The sequence below is a fragment of the Plectropomus leopardus genome, chromosome 23 (genome assembly GCF_026936395.1).
Source record: "Plectropomus leopardus strain MGB_pleo_1.0 chromosome 23, ASM2693639v1, whole genome shotgun sequence".
Lineage (NCBI taxonomy): Eukaryota > Metazoa > Chordata > Actinopteri > Perciformes > Serranidae > Plectropomus > Plectropomus leopardus.
The window spans coordinates 9,074,665-9,102,631 of NC_142198.1; the positions used below are offsets into that span (position 1 = coordinate 9,074,665).

Sequence of the window (27,967 nt, forward strand, 5' to 3'; positions counted from 1 at the left end):
ACACTAAAAAAAACCCAGATTTATTGCAATGTCTGTTGATATTTTTTGCACAGTGTGATGAAGAGCACCAGATGTCTTGTTTTCACATCTCATGTATGGCATAAAAAATTCAAAGTTTATTTTATTCTCTCAGTGGAGGCATTTGTCGCAAAATAGGGCCAATGCTACAGGATGTTGATAAAATCATATTAAGTGTGTGCTTATGAAAAATAGATGATGAAAGACTGAGAACTCCAATCTCCCACTACACACAATCTGCTAAACTGTGCATCAAAAACAAAGACACATTTTAAGAACAAAGAGAAAACAAGTAAAGGAGACAAGTGAAGAGCACTGATAGTAAAGCAAAACATGGATTATGTGGCTTGCAAATTGGTAAAATAACTCCTGCACCATCCAGTTATTACATGTGTCTTCCTCTTCCAGGTGAAATTGCCATCCGTGTGTTCAGAGCCTGCACCGAACTGGGGATCCGAACCGTGGCCGTCTACTCTGAGCAAGACACCGGACAAATGCACAGGTACTAAATTCTGCTACGCTGGAGCCGAATGAGTCCACACAGGTTTAAATAAAGAAAGCGTAGCCAACAGATGTCTTGGTAAACTGTTGGCCCGCCACTGCTGGATATCGACCATGAAATGCTAACAGTTGATTAGATCCAGCAGCAATTAAAGGAGGCTCGGGAGCATTTCTCCCCTCTCCAGTGCTTTGGGCCAATTCTTTGTTTTGCACCTGGTATTAAGTAGAGACATAAGTATAATTGTATTGACATTCTAAGCATTCAGGTAATCGCGCGACTTAGTTTACATACACAAACACACTAATCTGCCTTGCTGACAGCTTTTCAATTACATTCTGACTTTCTAATATCTTTTTTTAAAGTCTTCCAGTAAGTAATACATCTTGTTATATGCTTTTACTTCTATCGTTCTATCCTCCCTTATTGTTCATTTATAACAAACCTAAAAAAAAAAAGCTGAGTATAGGACTGATTTGAGTGATTAAACAGGCTGTAATTGACTATTGTTGCTTACTGTCCACTGAGCATGGATATGAGGTCATAGTGGTTATGTGCTTGAGAGTTGGCGCACATCTGTTTGTTTTGTTTGCTTCTGCAGTCCCCCTCACATCACATCAGACTATGTTTACATGCACACTAGTATTCCACTACTATTCTGTCAATATTCTGAATTTGACAATAGGTCATGTAAACTGCATATTCCCTTTAGCTATTACATATTAGGCCTTTTTCTGAATATAGCATATTCAGATCAAGACATATAAGATATGCTGACATTATCTGGGTTGTAGGAGCATTCTTTGGATATTTATTCAGCACATTCATGATATGCATCTCATTTGGGGATTTTTACTGAAGTTCGTGACACATGACCTCTTGCTTGTTTATGGTCGGCTCTGTGCATTGTCATGGATGTGATGTACTCAAACCAACTAGCCAACAGTTTGTAAGGCTGTGGTAGACATGCATGCCCTAAAAGAAAGCACACATTTCTGTCCGGAAGAAGAAACAGACCTACGTTTAAACATTATGAAAGACCTGAATATTAGCAGGTTTTTGGGATACATGCAAATACTGCAACACCAAGAAGGTCGTTGAAGGAATTAAAGAGGGAGGCTGTGTTTTCACATACAAACAAGTTGGTCACTGGTGGAAAACGTTGAAAAAAAATCCCATCTTGATGCAGTAAACCAAAATGGCACAAATGGCTGTGCCTCTAGCCGTTCCACTTTTCTATATTTTGTTTTGATAAATTACATAATAGGGCATGTTATTTTGAGTATGCACGGCTGCATAGAAACAGGAATATTAGTGGAATCAATTTCCTTTAGACTTGTAAACAGCTAAGTAGGAATTGTCTTTTTTCAGGGTAAGGGAAAAACTCATAATGTTTTGTGCTTTTCAACATTATCTCTTATATTAAATTGTTTCTCCTTGTCCTCACAGGCAGAAGGCAGATGAGGCTTACCTGATTGGAAAAGGCCTGCCACCTGTTGCTGCATACCTGGACATTCCTGACATCATCAAAGTAGCTAAGGTAAATGTGTACTTAAAAAAAGTGGTTTTCCCACTGAAGTGTAACACGGCTTGCTTTACTGGTAAACCAATTCTTTCGTTTAAGGCAAACAGCTGTGAATTTACGTTTTAACTCTAGTTTCATCATAGTTACTACTACAGTACTCAGCCTGTGAGAGTAGTTTTAAGACTTAATGACCTCTGTGGTCCTGGAGAAGCTTTCTTAAGTCTGAGAAAATATCCCTAGTGATGTCATTAGGGTTTTCTTGGCTTGGGCTTTGAAGATTGCAAATAGTAATCGGACAGCCAGCTGTAAAAACTGGGGGTTGGACTTTCAGAGGAATGGATATAGAAGATTTCACAAAAAAATATGTTACTAAATTACTTCGGGGACTAAAAATATGTATTTTTGAATGTCTTTTGTAGTTTACGAAAGTGCAATACCAAATTGTTATAGTACACCTTTTAAAATCTCATCTGCCAGAAAGGAAAAGTAGGTTTCAAGTATTCATAGAATTGACAGTCTAGTGTATTTCCATCCGATAAAAATGTGCCTTGGTTACTTTCAGGAAGACCGCATAGATGCATGAGATTAGCTTGGAGTGTTTCATCATGCATCTGCTTCATTGTGCACTCAGAGTTGGTGCAAATAGTACAGATTTTGATAAGAACAGTGTATTTCCATGTTCTAAAACGTAACCAAGCTTAAATAAGCAATTCTGTTCCTCTTTGTTCAAAGGATTTTACTTTGAAGTAGTGTCTTGAATTAGCATGAAAAGGAAAAGTTAAACATTTTACTCATTTGCTTTCTTTCTCTGAGGTTTAATAATTATCGATTTACAGAAGTACAGGGCTGGTGCCGGCAATTAACTAAGCTTAGCACAATAACATAATAATAGGTGTTATTTACACAGCGCTTTTTAAAACAGTGTTACAAAGTGCTTTACATGGTTGAATCAGTTTAAAGGCTGAAGTCAGAGGAAATGGCTTGCCTGGCTCTGTTCAAAGTGGAAAAGTACACCCACCAGCACCTCTAAAGCTCACTTATCACCATATTACATCTCATTTGTTTAACCCATATGGAAAGAAAAAAGCAAAAATAACAGTTTGTAGTTTTAGGGAGCGTCACAGCAACTGTGTTCCCCTGATGTTTTGTGCTAGATTTTGTTTCTCAGTTTAGGTAGTTGAAAGAATATTCTCTGGTGGTTCACCTCACTTGTGATCTTCATGAAAAGCCCTGCTATATTCTTGAAGTTTGAAGCTGTCACTGATACAGCGTAACTTTATGGATTTTAGTGGCATAAAATTATATGGACAAATGACTGATGAATTACTTTTACTCCCATGTGTTTGCCCTTAGTCTATATTTAGCTTGGTTGGAAGGAAGGAAACGGAAATAATTTCTGTCTGTCTGTTCCTCAAACACCTGCCCCCCGATTCTTTCCCTTTACCCTCGCCTCCTCCTTTCCTTCTATGGCTCCTCATACTTCTTCTCTTTACCATTTCCCTCCTCACGACTCCCTCTCTCTTCCCGCTGCCACTTATCACTGTGTTATATCAGATCTGTTCCTTGTTACCTTCTTTACTTTCCGCCCTTCCTCTCTCCTCCAGGATATGCTGCCAGTTGTTCATTAGCATTTCTCTGATCAATCTCGCACAGTTTAAAATTTTCTGTGTGGGCATGTGGTCAGCCAGCCAAAGCGGGGAGCCTCCGCCATCCAACTAATTTCTCAAAATCCTTCTGCCTATCTGGGAGCCCAGCCACCCCATGCTAGCAAAGGAGTGTGTGTCTGTGTGTGTGTGTTGTTTCCCTCCTGCACTCACTCTTTCACATTCAGTGTATGTGTACCTCTTCTTTGCACTGTGTATCACTCTGTTACTGTGCGACCAAAATAACCATCCATCTCCGTCCCAGTACCTTCTGTGTGTGATGTCGTATGTGAAAATGTGTGTGTCTGCTTGCAACTGTGAGAAGCACGAGTGTATGATCTGGCTTGTATGAATGTGTGTCACCCCAGGGCAGTTGTGTGAATCTTTATCTACTGTCCGTGTATCTTTGCATTCATGTCTCTGTGGGCAAATTGGTGTACCTGCTTGTGTGCATGCACTTGCTGCATTTTGTGTGTGTGTGTGGCACCATGCCTCCTCCGGCCTGCCAGTAACAGCTCCCTTAACAACGGGACAGCCCATAATTATAGTCTGCCTCGTATCCAAGAGCAGATGGCACATACTGATCCAGAGATGGCTCTATCTGTCAAGCTCGGCAGCTACTGTATCTGTCTGCTACCCTGTGTGTATGTGTGTGTGCGTGTGTGTGTGTGTGTGTGTGTATGTGTGTGTGCGTGTGTGTGTGTGTTCCTCTCAGTACCTTCCTCCTGACCCTCAAATTATGCGTGCCTGTCTACGCGCTCAGTTTCCTGCTGGTGTCCACTGAGTAGATTATGATTAAGGCGATTGCGACTAAAACAGAATGAGAATAAAGTGTGTCATTAGCTCACGGCCCCTTTGCTGTAAGTGTAACATACATCCTTTTCAGCAGCCAGCAGACAGTGTGTGGTAAAGCATGCAGGTTAGTGTGTGTGAGATGACTCGTTATTTCCCTCACCAATAGTCAGCCAAGTGTTAACTGGAGCCCTGCGGTGGCTCTGTATTTAACAAAGCTCCTGTTGCTTAGCTGGGCTACATTTCCACTCTCTGGGTTCCACTGGCAAATGTTTTTGTACAAACCTGAAATTAAATGTGAGTAAAAAATGCATTTAGGCGAGTGGCTTTTGAATAGTTCACACATGTCTTTTTCAGTTTAATTGGCTTTTTTATTTTGTTGCAAAACATGAAAGCCAACAGGTACAAAGCAAAGCGTTATAATGAATATGAAAAACTATTTCCCTTCATTTCCCTCTCTTTTTTTTTTATTTCTTAGGACAACAATGTGGATGCTATCCACCCTGGCTATGGTTTCCTTTCTGAACGGGCAGACTTTGCCCAGGCCTGCGCAGATGCAGGGGTGATGTTTGTAGGACCAACCCCAGAAACGGTTCGCAAGATGGGAGACAAGGTGGAGGCTCGTGCCCTGGCCATCAGTGCAGGTATGAAAGGGGACAAATATGGGATGAACGATGTCAGGAAGAGAAGGTTCAGAGAAAGGGGAAGTTATAATTAAAACACCTGCTATGTGTAGTATTTTAGTAACATCATATAATCTCTACTTCACAATGCACAATGAAGTGTGATGTGTGCAAACTTCTCGTCTGTTTACTTCCTGCCAGTTGTACAGTGACGTATCCTCTGCCTCTGACCTTAGTGATTAAAATACTTAATAGTCCTGAAGTTATTTAACGCTACTTCAATTTTCAGTGTTAGCTTTGGGCATATTGTTGATAATATTTGCTGTTTGTGTATAGTGTTTTTGATCGTTTTCAATAATCACCATAGTCTTTAAACAGTGAGGTTAGCCAGTCAGCTAGTCTATCTGACCACTGGAATTAAGATGAGCACCGTCAAGTTTATGAGGGCGGTCAGCTCTAGAGAGCTTTACTGCTCACTTTTGCAAGATGATGTATGTCAGTCAGTTAATATTTTTGGTCGCTAAGATGAAATCTGAAAATCAAGCATAGGTGCTACACTGTGTGACTGACTTAAACTGTTATTTTTTTAAGACACTGAGGTGCTTATCAAACTGAAAAAAACCCCAACAACTTACATTTGTCTGATTTTCAGAGCTCAGATAATGCCAGGTTGTGTTGACTCATTACACTTGGTGCTTGGAAAACCTACGAAAAGTGTTAAAGTGACTGATGCGCACTGTCTTGTAAAAGCGAGCAGTAAAGATCCGTAAAGCTGACGGCCCTCAAAACTTTGACAGCTCTTTTCATTGTAGTAGCTAGCTGGGCTAGCTGACTGGCAAACCTCACTATCAAATTCACCTATCAAAAACACAAAAACTAACTTTAAATACATAAGTCAAAGGCAAAGGTAATGTCACTGTTCAGTTGAAAGGAGGTAAACAGACGTGAAATCAGTAAAACGGATATGTCACACTACATCGTGCAAGTTGATAACTGAAGCACTGAGATCGTGATTGTAAGAATCTATCTGAGGCCTGTAGTAATATTGTTGAGTTTTTCTCAAAATTCAAACCAAATGTGCAGTGACTCACACCCTTTTCCCTCCACCTTTCACCCTGGCATTGCTTTGGCTTTTACTCTCCAAGCATTAATTTAGTCTGTGGGGGATGAACATTTTTAGAGCACATTTTTCAGCCTTTAACTCGTTCCATCTGCCTCAGCAAGAAACTGTGAAAAATTAAGCTCTGTTTATTAAGCCCTATTAAAATGTGACCTTGTGAGCAGTGTGAAAGTAGTTGCTGGTACTCTTCTCTATGGTGGTCTCACATGATATATAAATCCCTCTAAATGAATGTACTCATCATTTATCGAAATAAAGTACAGCATTTTGAATCTTAAAAGTGAAATATTTCTCTTCTCATGTTTTTCCACTTTTACTTTACCCACCCCTGTCTAGGTGTACCTGTGGTCCCAGGAACAGATTCACCCATCTCCTGCCTGCAGGAGGCGCAGTCGTTCGCCCAAACATACGGCTTCCCCATCATCTTCAAAGCAGCCTATGGAGGAGGTGGTCGCGGCATGAGGGTAGTCAGAGAGTACGAGGTGAGCCCATTAGCCGCTGCTGTACATTATCACTTCTGTGAGAGATGTAATTTAACAGCTTGCTCTAACAACATAAATCTTGTCTTGACTTGTGTCCAGCAAGGACAAAACAAACCCAACTCGATCAACTTGATGGCGGGGCCTTCCTCCTGTTATTCATGCTCATTAATGTTCTGTTTGTTTTGAATGAAGGGGAATTTTCTTGGAAATTATAGCCTGGTCATTTATCTCTGCGGCCGCCAATCACCCCGTGTGTTTTGGTGTGTGTACTCTGAAATTGCTTCTGTCACTTAGTAAAGCCAGAGGTATTTCTGTGTGTTGCTCATTTTCCAGCATCATCAGAGGACATTAAGACAATAATGTCTTTCAATATTATAGTTGTCCAGGGGCTACATTTTGAAATATGCATCTCAGCTTATGTGTGCATCAAATTTCCAACATGAGCCATCTCTATATGATAAAATACCCTAATATATAAAGTACATACAGTAGCGTTACAAAAGTGTCAGGAGATGGGAAGGTGTAGGCAAGAAAAATGTTACCAGCATTACCAAACTGCCACCTTCCTCCTGATCTCCCTCTTCACAGCTATATAAGGGTGCCGTCACCAAGACAACAATGACAGGCTGTAACTGTGATCACCGAACAGCACTGTGATGTAAGCCAGAGCTGGACTTTTTTTGTCATGTTACTCTGCAGTAGATCTATTGAACAGTTTTGTTGTGCTGTCAAATGATGCTAAAATGATATTGGACTCATCTGGCTAACATCCTGTTTTCTTACTTGCGACTTCACTTTTAAGTTTCTTTTGCTTGTGCTAGTATGTGGGTGTCTGTCTTGGTTATACAATGTCTGGTTACGGGTCAAAGCTTCCTATTGAAATAACAATTTATGACTGAGTCACTTGTCTGTCAAAGCTTATGCGACGTGTCACTTCCAGATTGCAGGCATGCTATACATTTTGTCCAGTGTCTACTTTAAACTAGAAACTGATGGATAAAGTTTAGAAAACTGAAAAAACAGCCTGTTTAAGAGGCTACAGTATACATGATATGCATTTTCAGAAAGGCCATGGAGATGGAGAAAATCAAATAAATACATATATATTTATATATAAATAATAATCAGCAATGGGGATATAATGATTAAGTGGGTAAAGGTTAATAATAGAATAGCTGAAACAGTCTGGTAAAATGTCATCACTATGTTGGAAAGCAGCGTTGAAAACAGAGGAAAAGACACAATATTGCAATATTCAATATCAAATGTCATATAAACATATCTATTTAATATGAATATATTGCCAAGCCCCGTTTACATAACTCACCAAGTGTGGTGGTGTGCATATACAGAGCCCCTTTTGTCTGTTTCAGCTCCAATGAGAATGCTGTGTGCTGATATCAGTTGTACTATTTACTGACTGTTAGGTAAGTCCGAACACTTAAAACATATTCATAAGGTTTTTCAGCATGGACAGCTAACAGCTGCTCGCTCGCTCTAAGTGGTGTTTTGGGAGATGCTTGTGAAAAATTCAGAATTTTATACGCCAAGAAAAACACTCTTCACCTCTGTTGATTGCTATTGGAAACTAGGCCAAGCAGGTCCAATAATATTATTTCACCTGCCTTGTTTCAGTGGAAGGGTGATGATGTTTTCTTCAGTAAATTTTGTACATTGATAATGGTAAAATAAACCAACAACAGCAGAACGTGTCCACAGAACATCAATATATACAGTAAGAAGGGATTTAATGTCCTTCAGTGAATTATTTCATCCAAAATATGTATCTCAAAGGGAAAATGAAGTCCAATAGGCCCTTAAACATCAGGAAGTGGCAAGTTGTCACCCCTGTTTATTTCATTTGAGGCCCAGTGGCAGCTCTGCATTTCGTGCCAGCAGTGGTGGGGGCACTGCAGGGGTGTGTGTGTGTGGTTGCTGCCCATGTAAATGCGTGCAACTTTCCCGCGTGTCTGCTTCTCAAGTTTGACCATGTCAAACATTTTCAGCAAGCAGCTGGTTGTTGTCCGATGAGATAGAAGTGGGCACAGATCAGTGGTGAATCAGAGTTGCACAAAGCATTACCACCTCCTCATGGCTGGTAGCATTTACTGTTCTTTAGTTCTGCGCTCGGGTTTCAAAACAAAACAAAACAAAAAAAACAGAATATCTAAGTCACAATGAATAAGGTTATGTGTCACTTAGTTTTCCTGCTAAAAAATAGTCATACTCCCACTTTTGTACTACTTTTTAATTCATGCTTCAAGCACTGTATACGCAAAGTGCGAATTAAGATAATTCATTTTTCGGCTACAACTATTGATTATTTTTATCCTCCTGAGGCGGCAATAGACATGGCCCGAAACATTATATTTTCAGTTTGTCAATTTGTCCGTCCCATTCTCGTGAACGCGACATCTAACGAAGGCCGTCAGGGTGTTTTCTTAAAATTTGGCAAAAACATCCACATGGACTCAAGAATGCACTTTTTAGAATTTGGCAGTCAAAGCTTGGAGCTCAAGGCCACTGTGACCTCATAAACCATGTTTTTTTAAACAATAACTTATGAAGTCATAGGCTATTTATGAAAAAAAATGTAAATGCCTAATGATGAAATGATAATCATTGTTGATTAATCTATCAATTATTTTCTTGATTAACGGATCACATAATCAGTCTATAAAATGGTGAACAATGTCCCTTAGTGATTCCCAAAACTGAAAAAAAAAATTCACATGGATGAAGCTATAATCATAGAGTTATTTCTTAAAAGACTCAAATAATAATAGATCAATCATTGCAACTCTTCTTAGTAATTCCCCTTTTTTGGTTGGTTGGCCCGACTGGCTGTGACATTACTAAACCCTTGATCCAGAGAAACATGTCACATTTTAAATGACTGCTCAGCATTGGCTCTTTGCCCTTACTCACTGATCTACACAAGGATTAGCATTGTTGTGTTGTAGTGTAGTCACTGAGCCTCACATGTCGGCAATCCATTGGAAAGTATGACCTTTTTGGAGTTGTACCCCAGTCTAATTAATTAGTTGTTGACATTTCTAGTTATTCAGCTGAGTCACTGGGGCCTCAGTAGCTCCAGCTGATATGATGTGAGGAAATTGTAAAGAGGTTTCTCTGCACTGTTGGGACCTCAAGCAACTATGCGTAGGTTGCCTTTTAATTCCATTAAGGCCAGCTCGTGGGTCATTTGTATGCTGAATTAACAGAGTGAGCCTAACTATCCTCAGCATATTGTAGGATGAGATGTGTATATTTACTGTTAAGCAAGGCAGAATTAAAGTGCCAGATTTTTGCTTGGTTTTTGACGTGATGCGCTTTCCCAAAGAGAAAGAGAAAAGGAGAGCGGCACGTATCAAAGCTCCAGTGGCCAAAGCTGACAGACGGACTGAACTGATGTGAAAGGAGTACAAATGGAGTTCTGCTAACTTTGAGTCTTTCAAAAGTCTTTTCTGTCATTTGCAAAAACAGAGGTATTTCGATGAGTTTACACTGTTGCTAGGTGTGTGACTTTAAATTCTTTTTCCAACACTTATAACTCAGTGCAAGTTGCGAGTAGTCTTTTTAATAGCTTCTTATGTTTTTACAAATGGCTATTTCATTATACGGTAACTTTATTTCAGTTATAACTGTTGTAGAAGCCATTTTTTTCTGGCCATAAACTGACAATTTTAGGCACATTTGGAAGAGTTATGATCTTATCCTGAGAAAGTTATAGTTTGCTGTGATTAATTAGGTTTTAGAAGATAGATGTTGAGTATTTTCATTATTCAGTAATCTGCCAGTTATTCTCTTGATTAATCATCATTTAAACTTTTTAATAAAAAGTTCGAAAATGGCAATAAATGCCCACCACAGTTTCCCAGAGCCCAAGGTGACATTTTAAATTGCTTTTTTTTTTTTTTTTTGCTCATCCAGCCTTTAAAAACTGGAAAGTTTTAATTTTCTATCACAGAAGACAAATAATAAAAATATAAACCAGAAATCCTTAATTTAAGAAGTTGGAGCCAGCAAATATTTGACATTTTTGCTCAAAAATGACAAAAAAGATAAATGAATTATCAAAATAGTTGCAGATTTATTTTCTACAATATACCACTGAACCTTGTCAGAGCCTTATGTAACTAATGCACATGGTTCCCAATGTCACTAAAAAATCTGGAAAAGTTTTGCAGTTTAGGTATCTCATTTTTTAAGGCCTGGAAAAGTCATGGAATTAGTGAAAATCAATGAAAGTTTTGAAAAATAATGGAATTTTGTGCAATGAAATTGTTAAATGGTGAAACGGTTAATTTATTTTCTGTAGCTGACGACATAACGTAGCACGAATATGTCAGTGTGGCATTTTGTTTACAATTACCCATGTTTTTATTTTCTCTTTGCATTCAGTCTCTCCCCTCTTCATCCCTTTATTTATGCCAGCAAAATTATGTTTGAATAGATTTTGAAGCTGATATGTTTGGAAAGACTCTGGGCAGGTGGGACAAGACCAAAAAATGTTTTGGGTCATTGAAAAATCATGGAAAAGTTTTAAAAACATTTTTTTTTTAGAGATGATGTTCTTGGGGTTTTTCCATTTTATTAGACTGGACAGGTTTTAAGAGTGAAAGCGGGAGAGAGAGGGGATGAACGAACCCATGTCCGCTGCGGCAAGTACTTAGACTTTGTGCATGGGGGTGCTTGCTCTACTAGTTGAGCTGCAGGGCGCCCCAATCCAGATGATTGTCGAAAGGAACAGAGAAATGAAGATTGCACACTTGACAGCATCTTCTAATACATGACACATGAACAGCCACAGCGGTTAAACATATAGAGTCTGTTGGAGGGATTTTCCGTGTACTCCTAGAACTAGAATAATAATAAACAGTCATAACAACATACTGCATGTGCATGTAGCATCAACTGTGGTTAAATCATGTTGAGGCCTTTTTTGCCAAATTTTTGATATGGCAGAGTGAAGCCAGTCAGCTAACCTTGGTGGCACTAATTCCTCTTACTGGTGTCCTTCATCTGGTCTGATGAGATGTAGGACATTACGGGCACTGAAATGTCGTTTTTTCTGGTCAACTTTCATGCCAGTTTTGCATTTTCTTTTTCTGAGAAGCTTGTTCTGCCTTCAAGAGTTTTTTCTCTCAAGGCTACGAGATGACGGAGAGGTTGTGCTCGGGCATCTTCCACTGAGGCACAGGCGAGGGGGCATGATGGTGACTCAGTCTTTCCCCAGTGGAGGAGACTGGATGGGCTGGCTGGACATCACAGCCTGACAAACACAGATTGTGTCATGACCTCCAGCATGCTTGGTCGTGACCTCCTTCGGCCTGTTCCCAGAGACATCGTGTACAATCTTGCTCCCTAAGGGGGTGTAAAAATTTGTGACAAAAGAAAGAGAAAAAAGCAAAAAGAAAACTGCATAATATCACATTTAAATGACAGGGAAGGGAAAAGGAACAGGAAATAAAAGTTCTATTAAATAAAGTGACCTGATGCAGACATCAAAGGACATTGAAATGTTATCTGTGCAGCACCAAAAGTCCTTGAAAAACATTACAAAACCTTTGCTGTGACTCACTTTCTGCTTGAATAGAAGCACTCACTCAGACATGTATGGATTTTTCTCGTGTGTTTGTCAGGAACTTGAGGAGAATTACCAGCGGGCCTACTCCGAAGCCCTGACGGCTTTTGGGAACGGAGCCCTGTTTGTTGAGAAGTTTATTGAAAAGCCAAGACACATTGAAGTACAGATCCTAGGTAAGTGCATTTACGACTTCCTTTGTGTTTGCATTTAACTATGTAGCCATTTTTTGTTTATGTGAATTCATCTGAGTTCATTAAGAAAGCAAGATGCATACAAGTCCCTAAACTTAGTGATGGTGCTCAGGAAGGAAGAAGGACTGATGAACAACAAGAGAGTATGAGCTTTATTAGCCAGCAGAGGATTCTCCAGCCATTACTTCCTGTCATTATAGGAACGTAACTCAACTAAGACTCAGTATTATGGAATAGAAAAGCAACCCCGGCGCTTGCAGGAAGTGCATCTGCACTTTGAACATATTCTAGCATGAACGCTCATGTTTACATTACTCTGAGCGCTTATGTTTTTGGGCAAGTGGTTTGGCACCAGTGTGTTTTGTGTGTTTACGTTTGTGCACGCGTCAGCGTTTACCTCAGTGTACTTCTGTGTGTGTGGTCACTGTGATTAATTACTGTCTTTAGGGCATGTAAGGGATTTTGTGAATTTTCTGAATTACCTGTTAAAAGCCATGTCTTTGTCAGCCCTCTGTTGTTTTGCCTTCCCCCTCCTGTACTTCCCTCCTTCACTTTCAATTTATTGTTTTCCAGTTTTCTCTTTTATCTTAACCCTTTCTCCCCGCTCCTTTCTCTGTTGTTCCATTCCTAACCTCCTGCTGTCTCCTTTGTCTCTTCTGCCTTTGCATTTTCTCTCAACTTTCATTCATCCTTTATTCTTTTTATGCCATTCAACGCTGCGTGAAAACAGCGATCATGCCAGTCATACTGTGTGAGATGGGTCAAATAAATTCTTAGTCTCAATCTGTTAGACTAGAATATCAATTTTGAGGCACAGACGATTGTGCGATTAATATCCGGTAAAATTTAGCACTACAATATAAAGACAGGAAAAAGCAAGCAGAAAAATGTTATTAATTGCATAATCAATTTGCTGTCATATTTAAACATGAGTTCTGCACCTACTCTCTACATTTTTAATAAGGCTCTGACATCACCTGAGTGCTGGTGATACATGTCCATAAACATCCTGAGCACAGTAAATATGTAGAAAATAAGAAATTATTTAAAAATACGCCTCCACATAACTGAGAGGGATGACTTCTGTATGAATCTGTACATTATTATGTTTTTTATCTTTTAGGAAAATCTTGCATAGTATGTCTTTAAAGGTAGTATTAGGACTTAGCAAAGTATGTCAAAATGATATCGGAGTAAAGTTGTCGGAGCTTCCTTTTTTCTGTAATCTTAAACTGAATATGTATGAGTTTTGAACTATTGGAAAGATAAAACAAGACATTTTAAATCATCACTCTACAAATTGTCACTTTTGCTGATGTGTTATAGACTAAATGATTATTCAGTTTAGAAAATAACACATTTTTTTGAAAGCACCAATCGTCGAACCTGCAGTATTTTTTCAATGTAGTCATTATGGTATTTAATCAAAAACATTGTGATATTTGATTTTCTCCCTAAAGCCAAGCCTTAATTGCAGCCCACAGTATTATCTTGTACCTTGTACAGCTCATCCATGCCTTTCATATATACATTACTATTAATGGAAAACTCTTTGTGGATGCTGTACTTTTTTCATTATCACACATTTCTCTGGCCAGTCCTTGGCTGGACTCCCTGCACATTAAAGTATGTAAAGAAAAAAATCTGTGGTAGATAAAGAAACTGTGAAGACATTTACTTCTCCGAATGAAGGGGTTCTTAACTGTGGCTTTCACAACATTATGTTTATGTGGTCATGCCAGCAAGAATGCTACCAGAAAGTAGCCTACTGATGCCTCTGGCTGCCTCCGCCTGTCACATGACCATTGCCTTGAAGGCTGTAGCACTCCCGATCCCAGATCGCTCCATCTGTCTTTGGACACTTAGAATGTGTCTTTTCTTGCTGTATACATATTGTTTAATTGATAGGTCCAGGGGGATATATTGGCAGAAATGGAATATAATATTCATACCCACAGTATGTTTTATTTTAAGAATATAAGATTTATTGTGTTTTCCTTACCTTAGAATGAGCCGTTAATATCTATATACAGAGCAGCTCCTCCTCCAGGGTGTCCACTGATGTTTCTACAGTAGCCCAGAAAGGACAAACCGAACACTGACTCTAGATATGTCCATTTGCATTGCATTGTGGCCCATGTGTTGCTTGTATGTGGCTTAAGTTTAATTTGGTTGCATTCTGCAACCTCACCAGAAGATGGCACAATGTCCCACACACTGGACCTTTTAAAGATGTGGGTTCTAGCAGCAGTCACATTTTACAAATCTGTTCCTAAAATTCTGATGCTGTCAGCAGTTTGATGCAGACAGTCTGTGGCTGCCGAAGGTCTAAGCAGGCCATCGATGGACGTGTCTCATAGTGAATTAAGAACAATGAGCTCCTTTCACTCCTCCTTTACTTGGATTCAACCACTCGTTTCCTTCATACCCCTTATTATCTTTTAATTTTCTTTGTTCATGTAATTTTCTCACCTACTTCTCTCTTTGTCTCTTTCTCTTTCCTCAGGCGATAAATATGGTAATGTCATCCACCTCTACGAGAGAGACTGCTCCATTCAGCGCAGACACCAAAAGGTGAAGTCCCCATTTAAAAATTCAACTAACCCAACTTAATCTTTGGATTTACTCGAGATTATCTTCATGGCATTTCTGCCGTATTACACAGATTAGCGTGAAGTGGATGGTGATGGTGTGCGGGCATTAAACAAAGGTCATTAGGAGGAATCACACCTGCAAGCACTGCAGTCTGCTGAAAATACCAAAGTGTTTTACTTCCCTTGTATTTAGGAAAACAGGCCAATTACACAACACATTAATAAATTCAGTGATTAAAGGCCCGATTATAGCAATGATTATTATGGCAGTGGTGGCCCTGGGTATCACAGACATCCCAAGCAGCGGGGGGTAAGAGGATTATGTGCCAATAAAAATTAGCCACTGCTAATGCTGTGTGAATGGGAGTCTTAGCAATAACTGCAGAAGCTACATAATTCTCCACCAAATCAACTTGGATCAACAAAAATATTTTAAGAGTATAAAGCATTGTATTGATGCCATTCATTAGTTGGTGCTACAGTGAGGTATTACACCTGATCACAATGACAAAAATTTCTGAATACCACAGGAGAGAGAAAATTGAAATTGTAATCTAATAGTCACTTAATATAACAATGCTTTCATCAGAGGAAGCTGATTAACATGTGTAATATTTCATTAGATATTGTCACCTCAAAGCAGTTTGAATCATGTGTTTTTATCACTTTCTTCCTTTCCCTTTAATCAAATTATAGATGATAATCATATTAGCGGCTGTGTTCATGCCAGAATTGCTGCTCTTTGATTCTGTGAGACTTAATCTGCCTTTGCCCTTAATCTAAGATCTTTTTGAATCTCAGAAACAAGAATAGCCGCTTGTTGAAATAGATTAGGTATGGTAGAGCGACGATAGGATATTTTTAGCTTTCCTACATCTTGGAAGTGCAATTCTTACTCGGAGAAGGTTTTTTTGAGGGGAGGATAAGATTTGATAAAACTCTAAATTGAGTTCTTGTGATTTTTTAATTTTTTTAAAATCAGACACGGGTCATGTTGTTTTGAATTGGATTCAATTATTTCTTTTGGATGGTTTGACTTGTTTGATGCAGTGGAATGAAACAGATCAGGCTCCAACATGGCAAACTCCACCCACCCAAATCAAAGGCTGAATGTCACTTAAAATGATTCACTCCATCTGTTTTGCTGAAGCTAATATAGTGTATCAAACTGATGGCTACTGTAGGGAAATGAAAACAAATTATGGTATTTACTAAATGTTAGTCTGTGGAACTTCTGCTTCAGGGAATCAGTTGTGAACTGGGAGAAATTTTGAATATTTTGACATTTCTCTATACCAAAGTCAAAGAGAGCTTCTTTACGCCTGCCCAGTACCAAACAGCAGACAGAGCAGTTTAACATGATGGATCTTGTTTCCTGCACATTCATTTATTTGTGGCAGCCCACTGTGATTAAAACATTTTCTGTCACAAATAGATTTTCTATTTTTGGAGCTGCACCATTTATCGGAAGCGCTGTTGACATACAGTATATATGGCCTATACGTTATTCCTTTATTCATTTCACCACATTCTCAGAGTGCACTGAGAGCTCCACCTGTGCTGCGTTCAGACCCCTAAAAACCTCAGAATTTAGAGAGGGGATACAATACAAAGGGACATGCACATTTAGAAGGAAAAAAAAAGAAAGTTTGCTGTCCCCCCACCATCAGCTACCGCCACACATACACTCTAACAGGGACACTGCAGGGTAGCATAGTGCTGTTCTACAGTGCTTTGTCACTACTGTATCTTAACACTTTGTCTATGGATTTTAAATTAAAATCTTCCTTCACTGGCACATTATTACAGTTATTTGAGGTCTGATGGGTAGCAGCCCAAGAGAATTTGGAGAATTGCATTTCCAGCCTCAGTGTCAAGCTAAATGAATAAAACTGACATTTTAATTTAGTTTTAAACCAAATACCACCACATGTGTGACAATGAATTATTAAAGCTGAGCAGCTGCAGGATTTGAAAGTGTCAATCATTGAGTTAAAATATGTTGCTGTTGTTATTTTGACTATTTGCTGCATTTCTACTGACAGTCTTGTAGTCACTTTGGCATTATCGATAAAATTCTTTTGTTTTGAAGGTTGTGGAGATTGCACCAGCTTTCCAGTTGGACCCTCATCTGAGAGACCGACTTCACGCTGATGCTGTCAACCTCGCCAAACAGGTATGTCTTTGTGTTTCGAGTCGAAGCCAATACTAGTCAGGCTCAAAGCTCTTGTGATTCCTGCTGTCTCTTTCCCCTTTTTTTTATTCCAGTGTCACACAGGCATTTTCCCAAAGGTTCAGGTTAACTAGACCATTTTATTACATCAGGGAAAATGCTTCTGAGTGAATGGAGGGAAAAAAAAGTTTTATGACGGAGCCCCACTTAATCACTTTTTAATCATCAAGCGTACAAAATTAATAGCAACGTATTAAAATATTGTTAAATATTCATGTGGCTGCAGCATGATGTTAAGGCAGCTTATTCACCAGGAAGCAGTATTTCCTTTTAGTTGTCCAGGCAGGTGTCAGCGTGTTGAATTTGCACTCGCAAAGGGTTTTGACCACTTGTTAAAAAAGGTTGGCAGACTTGAAGAGAAATGGCTGACTGAAACTGAAAAAGCTTTCCTGGCGAGGACGCTCAAGCAGTACTTTGGAAGTCTGAGCAAACTCCCAATGCTCTTCATTTTTTTCCGTTTATAATTGGTCTGCAAAACAACTGGATTCTCCCCAGGAATTTTAATGCTCTATCTACCTGTGATTCAAATGAGGGAGACATTAGTGCTCTGCCAAAGTGTGAAAATGAAAATGCAATTTGAAAATGGGTGGAAATAGATGTCAAGCGTGCAGACAGTAAATGCAATTCTGTAAATGAGTGTTTGAGCAGTTTTGGAGTGCATCTGTCGAGACCAATTTTATGATTATTGTCACCAATTGTGCACTCTGTATGGGTAAAAAATGCGAAATGACTCCCTGCAAAGCTCACCTTGTATTTAGCCTTTTAAAATCATTTATATCGCAGTTGGACTTGCTCTCAGTGTTGCCGAAAAGTTGGCTCAACTATGACAGCATCACTTAAAAGTCGAGCCTCATCTCTCAGAGGAGATTTCAAGTAATGGCCTTTTCAGGTAATGGCCCAGTTGAGGAATGGATAGATGTAAAGAGGGAAGAGTGGGAGAGGAGGATGAAGACGAGGATGGTGATTTAAAGAAGAGAGAATTGACCTTGATGATACTGATGGAGAAATGGTTATATGCGAGTGCAACAGAGAGAGAGAAACTTTATGTGAGACTCGTGATGTGACCTTGCTTCAGTAATGATTTTTTTTTTCTGCAGTATTCAAACCACAACAGCTTGTCTTCTTTAAGTGACGAACCATGTCTCCTCCTGTGTGTGTTTAAGAGCGGCTACAAACTCTTGTCTGCATATTTCAATTCGAAGCAGCAGAGTGATGTTGCTCCTTAGGCGACAATGTGGATGACTAGTATCAGCAAGTACGGCTATGCATGCACGCTCACGCACGTACCCGTTTACTATTCTTGAGAAGACCTCGATTGACTCACTACAGGGACACGTTTCAGCTTCATCACGCTGGCTGTCTGTGTGAGAACACTCACTGCTGTTGATTGCAGGAGGAATATTTTCAAACCTTGCATTTAAGATGTAGAAGATGATTTCACTGTCGAGCTCTATTTTCAGTCTGATTTCAGTGTTTACTTCACATGTCATACAATATATGCAAACTAGGCATAATTGCCTGTATCAGTAACATATTTCTGCTTGTCAAACTGGCTGTGTGTGCAATCTGCAACTAAAAGTGTATAAGATAGAGACAAAAGCAAGCTCCTTGTTTGTAACTATTAAAATATTCATCACTATTTTTAATACACATGCATAAACAAACATGTTCCAAGCTGAGGGACATAATAAAGAACCTGAAAGTCAGAAAAAAATAGTGGAACTTACTTGAAGTTACGAGCAGCAGATCAATTAATATAAAGAAAGATTTTTTAGAAAACATGATAGGTATTTATTTTGCAAGAAATAGCTGATAATGCCATAAGATCTCTGTGCTAAAAGTAAAAGCAGACTGTCTTTTTGATCTGTTCTGGCACTGGATAAATCCTTACAATTATAGTAGCCTACTAAAACAGATGTGTATGAGGAGTCACGCACACGGCTGAAGGATCAAACCTGCAGCATTTGCAGATTATCACCAGGGGTCTCACTTTCTCCCAGCCTCATCCTCCATTTTTCTTGTTCCAGACACCCTCCTCTCCACCTCCCTCCCTCCCTCCTGTCCTTGCATTTCCCTGCTATGTGTTGTTATTGCATTTCACATTGTGCCAGTCCCCACAGTGAAGGCCTCCACTTCAGAGCTGAACCCAGCTCTCACTGCAGGTATTGAAACCTGCTCCCTAAGCAACGCTGAGGCTGAACTTTGGTACTTAGTTGGCTATTATTAATGCGTGTGTGTTTGTCACAGCCCGTGTATATATGTGTGTGAGACGGTGCGAGGCGACATTTATTTTTAATGCGTTCTGTGGTCCTCACAGAATAGAAAATGTTGAGTATTCTCCATACACAGACACACATTAACAGGTACATGTTGTCTCAAGTGGCCTGTTTTCCACAGTTTGCTGCTCTTGTGAAGACGTTTAGACTCCAACTCGTTCAGTGCTCAGACACCTTAATGTCTGCAGTCCGATTTGCAGTGTAATTAGAGCCTTTTAATTTTAATCAGCAGCTCATTGAAATGTAATGGCATAGTGTTCCAGACATTAAACTACTATTGGACCACACGTGAGTGTTTGTGTGTGTGTGCGTGTGTGTGTGTGCCTGTGTGTGTGTGTGTGTGTGTGTGTGTGTGTGTGTGTGTGTGTGTGTGTGTGTGTGTGTGTGTGTGTGTGTTCTCAGCTTCATGTGCAAACATACAACCTCCCTTACTTTTGCTTGCACCTCCACATCAGACGACATCATAAAGTCTCCTACTCTTGTAAAAATACATTCGGTGTACATACAAAGTATGAAAAAAAAGATGGACTGAATGATATACTGTCCCCACTCTCGGTTCTGAATGCTCACACACACACACACTCATCCATATACACCCCCCCACCCACCTATTTTTTCGGCTCTTATCTGGTCTTAATAGTGGCTCCATAGTGCTGGAGCTCTGTCCCCCTTCATCTCGCCGTCTGTGCATATCGCCCATCTTCCATTATCAGCAGCCTCCATCTGAGTCTTTCAGAGACACAGTGCTGTCTTTGAACTCACTGCAGGCCGCAGCATTTCCTGGTAGACTGTCCTCGACAACAAAGTTGCCTGGCAACACTGACGACTGCAGGAAGTTACTTCAGCTCTCGGTAAAAAGGGTTTTGAGCTGAGAGTAGATATCAAGCCAGAGCTCACAAGAAAATCAGAGATATTGTCAGACGGCCCCTTATGTGTTATCTGTGACACAAACAGCTGATTTTGTGTACTTGTTTGTAAATGGTTTTGTTTGTTTCTCACTTCAGCCCTCTGATTGTCTGGCTGCCATGTCTGTGCTTTGTTGTCTTTGTTGTGTTTTCAGGGAGAGGACTATGGCTGACATTTCATTTAACCACGCAATATCTCAGCCTGTCCTGATTAGTTTTATTAATGATGCATCTCACTGTAGCAGTGTGAGGTTTTCATAATCAGTGATTGGGCCGCTGATTGGGTGCTTCATTGCTTGCTCACTCATCCATCCACTGCATGTGATGATTTTGGCTTTTTTTTTAATACCTCTTTGATATCTGTGTTGCTTTGCAGCAGTTTTATCTGGTATTTTTACATCTGCAGTGGGTTGAGAATGTCTGAATGCACCAGTCTGGAGCAGATTGAACTGCAGGGTGCTTTGTTTTGCTGGGTGAGCATTAGTTTTTATGACTGGAAGTGAGGTCAGGTACCGTAATTTAGGCATAAATCCCCCCCCTCAACCATCCACAAGTTCTACACGCTGTCTATAAGGCATGCAACATCTGCGCCCAAATGGGCTGTGGTTTAGCCTCCCAGTGCATATGCTGCACAAGCTATATTAGACTGTAACCACACAGACACAAAATAACATGTCTCTCAAATTAAATTTGTCAAATCTTATGACATCTCCAAAGTTGTATTGGCTGCCCCAAGATGATTGTGTCAATAACGAGTGAAAAGTGGTCTATTTGTTGCTGACTGGCAGTGGAGGCAACTGCATAATTCATAGGGAAGACATATTTACTGCTGCTTGACGGATTAGTTACTATTTCTTTTTTAGCTGGACTGCTGGATGGCCAAAACATTTAATGTTCTAACCTTCCTGCTTTCAGGAGAAAGGATGCTTCATGTGGACGTGTGTCAGCAGTCTTTTTTTTTTGTTATCTGTGTGTTTTTTTTTCAGGTTGGTTTTGTTATCACAGGTTTGTTTCTTCCCTCTATTCAGTTCAAATCCTCTTTTTTCAGCATTGGTTTAAACATGGATAGTCTTAAAGTGGGACTGGGACTTTTTCTGGGTTTGACTTCATAAATGTTGTCAATTAGAATAATCAGTAACTACCCAAAATGCTATGCAAAACAGCTGGATCTCAACTAAGCTGTTGAAATGTTACAAATACACTATAATATATCTGTAGGCAGACTATCCATATAAAGTGTTAACCAACACAATCTTGTCAGTATAAATTGATTTCAGTGTTCACTTTGTGTGAGTAAATTCTAAAGCGATACATGATAATGAAACATGTAGGTCAGTTAGATAATTTGGTTGCTTATCCACCCTTTTGTAGTGATTAGACATACCATATCGTGGTAGCACATTATGCATAGGCCTTTTTTTCTTCTCCAGATCAAACAAATGGCTCTATAGAAGTGCTAGATCTTGGTTGGTTTCGTAGGTTTTTTATTTGCTGTGGAGAATATTTTTTATATTCAGTCCTGATGTCCAGATGTAGTAATACAACCCTGCCTTTGGCCAAATTAAAGACTTAACATTTATCCTTTACTGTGCTGCACCGTCTCACCCACAGTTTGGGCTTTTTCCAGTGGAGCCGTCTTTATGTTGCAGTTTGGCAGCAAGTTTCTGCACAATTTTCTGGCCTCTATAGCATGATTAGGTTTGGCAGAGGTAGTTGCTGTGAAGGAGTGTAAGCAAAAGGGAAAACATGAGTCTGTGATCCAAAATGATGAAGCTTTTTGAGCTGCTGTAATGAATGTTGTTCTTTTAACGTCTACAGATTGTACAGTTTGAACCTGCTTAAAGTCAAAGCATTAGCATGTGTGAAGGACAAAACATGTTTCACACAGGACGTCATCCAAATGACACTATGAGTCCTTGGAATGGTTGTTAGTTAAATAATAGGCACACATCATTAACTAAGCTCACCTTCGATGTCTGTGGGCAACAAAACTATCAGTCTGATTGGCTCAACATTTGTTTTGGAATGTGTGTTTGTGTGTGTGTAAGAGGAAAGACAAGCAAGTGTGTGTTTATAGGTGACTGTAATCAGTCAGCAAGACCTCACCGTGTGTCATTTTTGTTTAATGGCATTAGTTTAACCTCAAGATCGAGAGGAGGCAGAGACACTGAGATATTTTGTGCAGCTGTAATTAGGAATTCAATTCTGGTACTTGTGTGGGTGACGAGCGCTGACAATTGAGACGTTTTTGCATTTTACACTGTATGTGACGTAATCTCACCCACTCTTTTATGTTAGTTTTTTGGGTGGCGAGGAGAGAGGTGAACTTTTTCTCTCTCTCTTTTTTGGAGGGGCAGACATTAGTCGACAACATTGAAGCCGGGCCACAAAAACGACACTTCTCCCTGTTTTTGCGTACTTGTGTAGCGAAGGGAGTGGAAAAGGGCAGAAAATTCTAATTTGCTGCTGTATTTTAAGTGTGATATGAAGAGTGGAGAACAGGAGACAGATATTTGAAATCTGCATGGAAGATGATTTAAAGGGAAGCCTCATTTCTGGTGGAGTGTTTTGGAGAACAGGGGAGAGATGATTTGTTGTTTGTGTTCGGTATTTTGCTTGTGTCTGCCTTCTCGTTTCCCCGCTTTCCCCTGAGACTAAGACTACTCAAAAGCACAAATATTTCTGCAGCTCATCAGCACTCTAAACAAGCAATTGTGTGTATGCCTGTGTACAAGTGGGATAACACAGTGCTGTACAACTGCATATATGTAAATGCAGTCTGATCTAAATGGTCAATTCTCTATATTCCCTTATCTATGTGTGGCACTCGTTCATTCTCACTGAAGATGTAAATGTGTCAAAAATATAGCAGTTCACAAACCAGTGGGTAACGTCACGGTAGCTACATCCATTATTTATACAGTCTATGGTCTGATTTGTGAATTTGTAAGGGATAATGTTAGCCGCAGATTGATGCACATCTTGTGCTCCAGTCGACATTTATGGCAGTATCAAGTACCTTTGGTCCTAAGGAACATGCCAGTGAAACAGTGTTGCTCGCTGATGTGTTTAAGTAGTTTTAATTTGGCGCCATAGAAACTACTTGTCTTTTTTTTTTTCATGGGAAAAAATGAACACTATCAGAAAGTCACCAATTTCAAAGAGGTAGAAATGTATGTGATTATGTTTCAAGAAATGGCAGGGTAACAGTTTTGATTTACTTCCTTTTTTCTTTTTCCTTATATTTATATAACTGTTTCCACCTTGAGGTACTTCATTTGATATTACTGACATTCATAGTACATTAATTTGTCCTCTAATTTCATGCGTAAATCTCTCTGTCTTGAATGTATGGTTTCCATGACAATAGTGTGAAAGTGTCAGCCTGACATAACCCTTAATTAAATAATAAAACCTAATGTGTATAAATCAATCAAACGTGTATGTGTTTGTGAATTATGTCAGTCAAATCAGATTTGGCTGTTCAGTACGTATGAACCATTCATTACTTTTTTTCCCATTCAGAGTTTGAGAGTTTGAACAGGGTTTGGCTCAATGTTCTGGGTGACAGCTACATTTGCGTAATATAATAAACAAGCTAACTATGCTCACAATGAATCAGAAACAGGCAACAGCATTGTTTTTACCAACACTAAATATCAAACAAAAGCCAGAGACTGTCGTATTAAGTTTCCATGAGCTGTAAATTCACCACCTCTAGGCAGACTACAACGTTATCTTGGAGCCTGACTGGGCAAAGCCTCTCTTCCTCCAGTCACCTGCCTCTGTGTCTGCAGCTTCCGGTACCCAAGAGCAGCGTGAAAGCAAAAGGCTGAAACACATACAGTGCAGACAAACTGACAAAAAATAGAAGACTTTTTGACTTGAAGGAATCTCAGTCGACTGAGGGGTCTCTGACTTATGATGTGAATCTCTGACTTTCAGGGCCCCTGTGAAATCAAATGCAGCCTATAGGCCTCTTGCTCAGTGTCCCTCTGTAAGCTCCACTTGTGTGCACACACACATCCGTCAATCTACCAAGGGTGATAAACGTGAAATTAGTTCTGCTGTCAATCACTTTGGTGACGGTGAGTGCAGAGATGACACACTCACACTCGGGCGAGTCATGTCCCTAGTAGCCACACACACACTTGTGCGCACACACACACGCACACACACAGGGACATGGAGTGGCTCACAAACTCAGATTGACACTTGGTCCCCGGAGGTGAGCAGTGTACTGTAAACATTATTACAACTTACAGAACCATAAACACCCTGCCTGTATGTGTGTCTCAGTGCGTTCCCATTTTTGACTTCAAAACTAGCAGCACTTTTTGCCCTGAAAGCATATTTTAATATTCCATCAGGAAAACCAGCATTTTTTAATGGGGTAGACGGAAAATGTTCCTCTCTTTTTCCCAGTGAGCTCATGCATCAGTCAGTTTTCTTTTCTCTAATTTACTTATTTATGTTCTGCCTCATGTTTTTCTATCTTTCTCTATTTATCTTGACTACTTTGTCGGTGTCTTCATCTGTTCTTTCTCTTTTACTTTGTAGTTGTTCTTTGTTGTGTGTCCCTCTCCTCTTTCATATTCAATTCTTTATACTTTAAATTTACAATATGCTTCTTTCCTCTTCATTTTTTGTGCCACTCAGCTTTTTTGGCCTCATTCGTTATTTGTTTCCCAGACTCCTTGAGTTAGTCAATATAGGAGGGTCAATAATGCCAAAGTCGATATATTCTTTTACAAGTAGACAAATTAAAAATCTTTATCTATTAAGGTGAAAAAAAGATGATCCAGTCCAATAGCACAGTAGTTACCAAACTGTTTTGCTTGTGATCCCTGTACCCAGTAGTGTCCAGACTTTTTTTGAATGGTGGTCTGATAAAATAATGTGAAAATACCTGGGGGCCAGTGGCTTCTTGCAGTGTACGGGTGGTTATTTAAAAAAAAAAAAAAAATCCCATGCAAATGATTCATAATTCATTAAGTGAGAAAGTACTCAATTTTCCACTGCTCCTGAAAGCAGCAGCCCTCTTTTATGACTTAATGCGTCTTTGCCGTGGCCATGTCGGCTACCTTGCAGGAAATATCTGGTGTCAGGTAACCATTAGTTTGCTTGTTTACTGTCTATTTATGAGAACACATTAGTTTTACCTACACGGTTCTTACTTGGTGCATTTCTACAAAGTATATGATTGTCCTGCCATTGTGAAGTGAATGAAAATAAATGCTAAATGAGCTTGCTTGATTAACTTATGTAATGGTAATCATTTAGTATACTTTGAAAGACAAGCTGAGGGCTTTTTGGGGCTGCAATTGTCCCCTGGGTCAGACTTTGAACATGATTGCTTTAACCCATTAAGAAGCCAATTATGCTCAGCTCACCCACTTAACAAATATTGTAATTGCGGATTTCTACTCTAAATAAACTAATAATTAATTGGCATAACATTTTTTTTGATCAGGATACTTTATATGCATTCTTCCCCTACCCATTCCAATGAATCTTAACACAGAAATCACCTAATGATGAAAAATTGTTGTAAAATGTTCTTAACAGTCCTTTTTTTCAACAAAAACAACAAATAACATGGACAGTGGACAGATGTTTTTTGATAAAAGTAAAGTTAAAATTTGTAATTTTTTGTGCTTTTTGACATGTAGAAGTATTATAATGCCTCATGTCTTCCTTTAAGGTTGTTTAAACACAAATTATATACTTATACAAAATGTAGTCTGTCATATAGGCTAAAGACTGACACCCAGATCAGGAGCTACTACGTGACTAGAATTACTACTGACTAGAATTTCACCACATAAATAAATCTGGGTGTCTACTTGGTACAACTAGGGCAGCAGGATGTGTAAAATCTCTACATCATGAAAATCAAGTTAGAACCAAATACACAAAAACAGTTTAAAAATAACGTATGTCAGCTCTATGCACAGAGAATAAAAATAAGACTGTGGGATAAATTCTGATAAGTGCTTTCACATTTCTGCCATATTTGAGTTTGTCTGTCATTGAATCTTCAGGACTCTAATTGAAAACTTATTGAAATTTATTGAATAAAATGATCATCACTATAATATTTACTCATATCATTTACACATGATTAGATCTAGTTTTCTTGTCTTTGTTGTTGTAATATAGTTATTCAATCTATGGCCAGACATAGAAGATGCTGTAAACACGCAGCGCACGCAGCTATATCTCATTATAGCTCACACTGTTTGATTGACAAGTGGACTAAAGGAAGCACACTGCAGAAAGACGACAGCATTCATAAAACAAACCAAAAATAATGAACTGAATAGGAGGACAGCTGGAACTTTAAGCTAACACTAAATACTGTATTTTTTTTTTTAGAACAAATGAACAAAAAAACAACAGCTTTCTCTCCTTTAATTGATCTCCTTCTTAACTCATTCCTTCCTTCAGTTCGGTCAGTATCAGTACGTGTGCAGTGTGCTCACTGTCTGCAGAAAGCAAAGACAGTTTCTGCTTGGTGTGTGTAATGTAGGATGCATAAAGTAGTGCAGGAGTCTTGCATGTCAGGGTGACATTGGCACTTGTGATTGGATGGGTTCTATTTTGAGCATCTGTGGCTTGTATCCTCATGCCTGCAGGATCTTCATGCCTGTGTGTGCTGCATTCAAGCTCTGGACTAAGTGTTATATTGAAATGGACAGTGCTTTTCTCATTGCTGATTATGAATGTGAGTATGTGTATAGGAGAATGTTCATGAATTTGAAGGTGTTTGGAAAGGAAATCTCTTAGGTGTGAAAGGCAGCAAAACAACACTGACTATGAGAAAGGCAAAGATGGTGGGATGGAGGTCTATACGGAGGGAGATTTAAGAGAAAGCAAGAGACAGTAAAACACAAAGCAGAGGGAAACGGATGGTGCAAGGAGGAAAAGGAAGAAAACAAACCTGCTGTTAATGAAATGAAGAGATGTGAAAAAAAGAGGCAGAGTATGCAGAAACCAAGTGAGATGGTCAGAGGATGCAGGGGCTGAGACAAGAGGAAGTGAGGGGAAAGACAAAAGAGGGGAGGTATTGATTCTTTCCGCCAGCTGGGGGGAAACTCAAGCCAACTGTGCTTTCTGAAATTAGAGCCAAGGGAAAGGTGGAAGGATGGAGGAGAAAATGGTGGGAGAGAGCAGCAAGCAAGCTTTGGCACTGTTTGTATCACATTGTGCAGCAGCAACACTAAAGAACAGTGAAAAGTGCATGCTTATGAATAATATATGGTCACAGCAGTGGCTGTTACAGAAGCAGGATATCTGTACTCAAACTGCAAAATGAGCATGCTCTTTTAGAAGTCGGTCTTTATTTCTATTACACCTAAAAATTCTCCAAAGTTAGATTGTTTTGCGTCTTTGCACTGTGTTAAAGCATAAGAGCAAAGTGATGTAAAAATGCTAATAAAATATCAGAGAGTTTGATATGTTAAATCAGAAAAA

At 39.3% G+C, this 27,967-nt stretch overlaps 1 protein-coding gene across 2 annotated transcripts in view; it reads left to right on the forward strand.

Annotated features, from left to right (window-relative positions):
• pcxb (pyruvate carboxylase b) overlaps nucleotides 1-27,967 on the forward strand; it is a 356,057-nt gene that overhangs the window by 22,521 nt on the left and 305,569 nt on the right. For both annotated transcript variants that reach the window (XM_042512173.2, XM_042512174.2), the window contains exons 3-9: nucleotides 427-520; nucleotides 1,967-2,057; nucleotides 4,956-5,121; nucleotides 6,557-6,702; nucleotides 12,348-12,465; nucleotides 14,990-15,057; nucleotides 17,170-17,253. In XM_042512173.2, coding sequence (XP_042368107.1) covers nucleotides 427-520; nucleotides 1,967-2,057; nucleotides 4,956-5,121; nucleotides 6,557-6,702; nucleotides 12,348-12,465; nucleotides 14,990-15,057; nucleotides 17,170-17,253 — 767 coding nt within the window. The remainder of the gene's footprint in view (nucleotides 1-426; nucleotides 521-1,966; nucleotides 2,058-4,955; nucleotides 5,122-6,556; nucleotides 6,703-12,347; nucleotides 12,466-14,989; nucleotides 15,058-17,169; nucleotides 17,254-27,967) is intronic.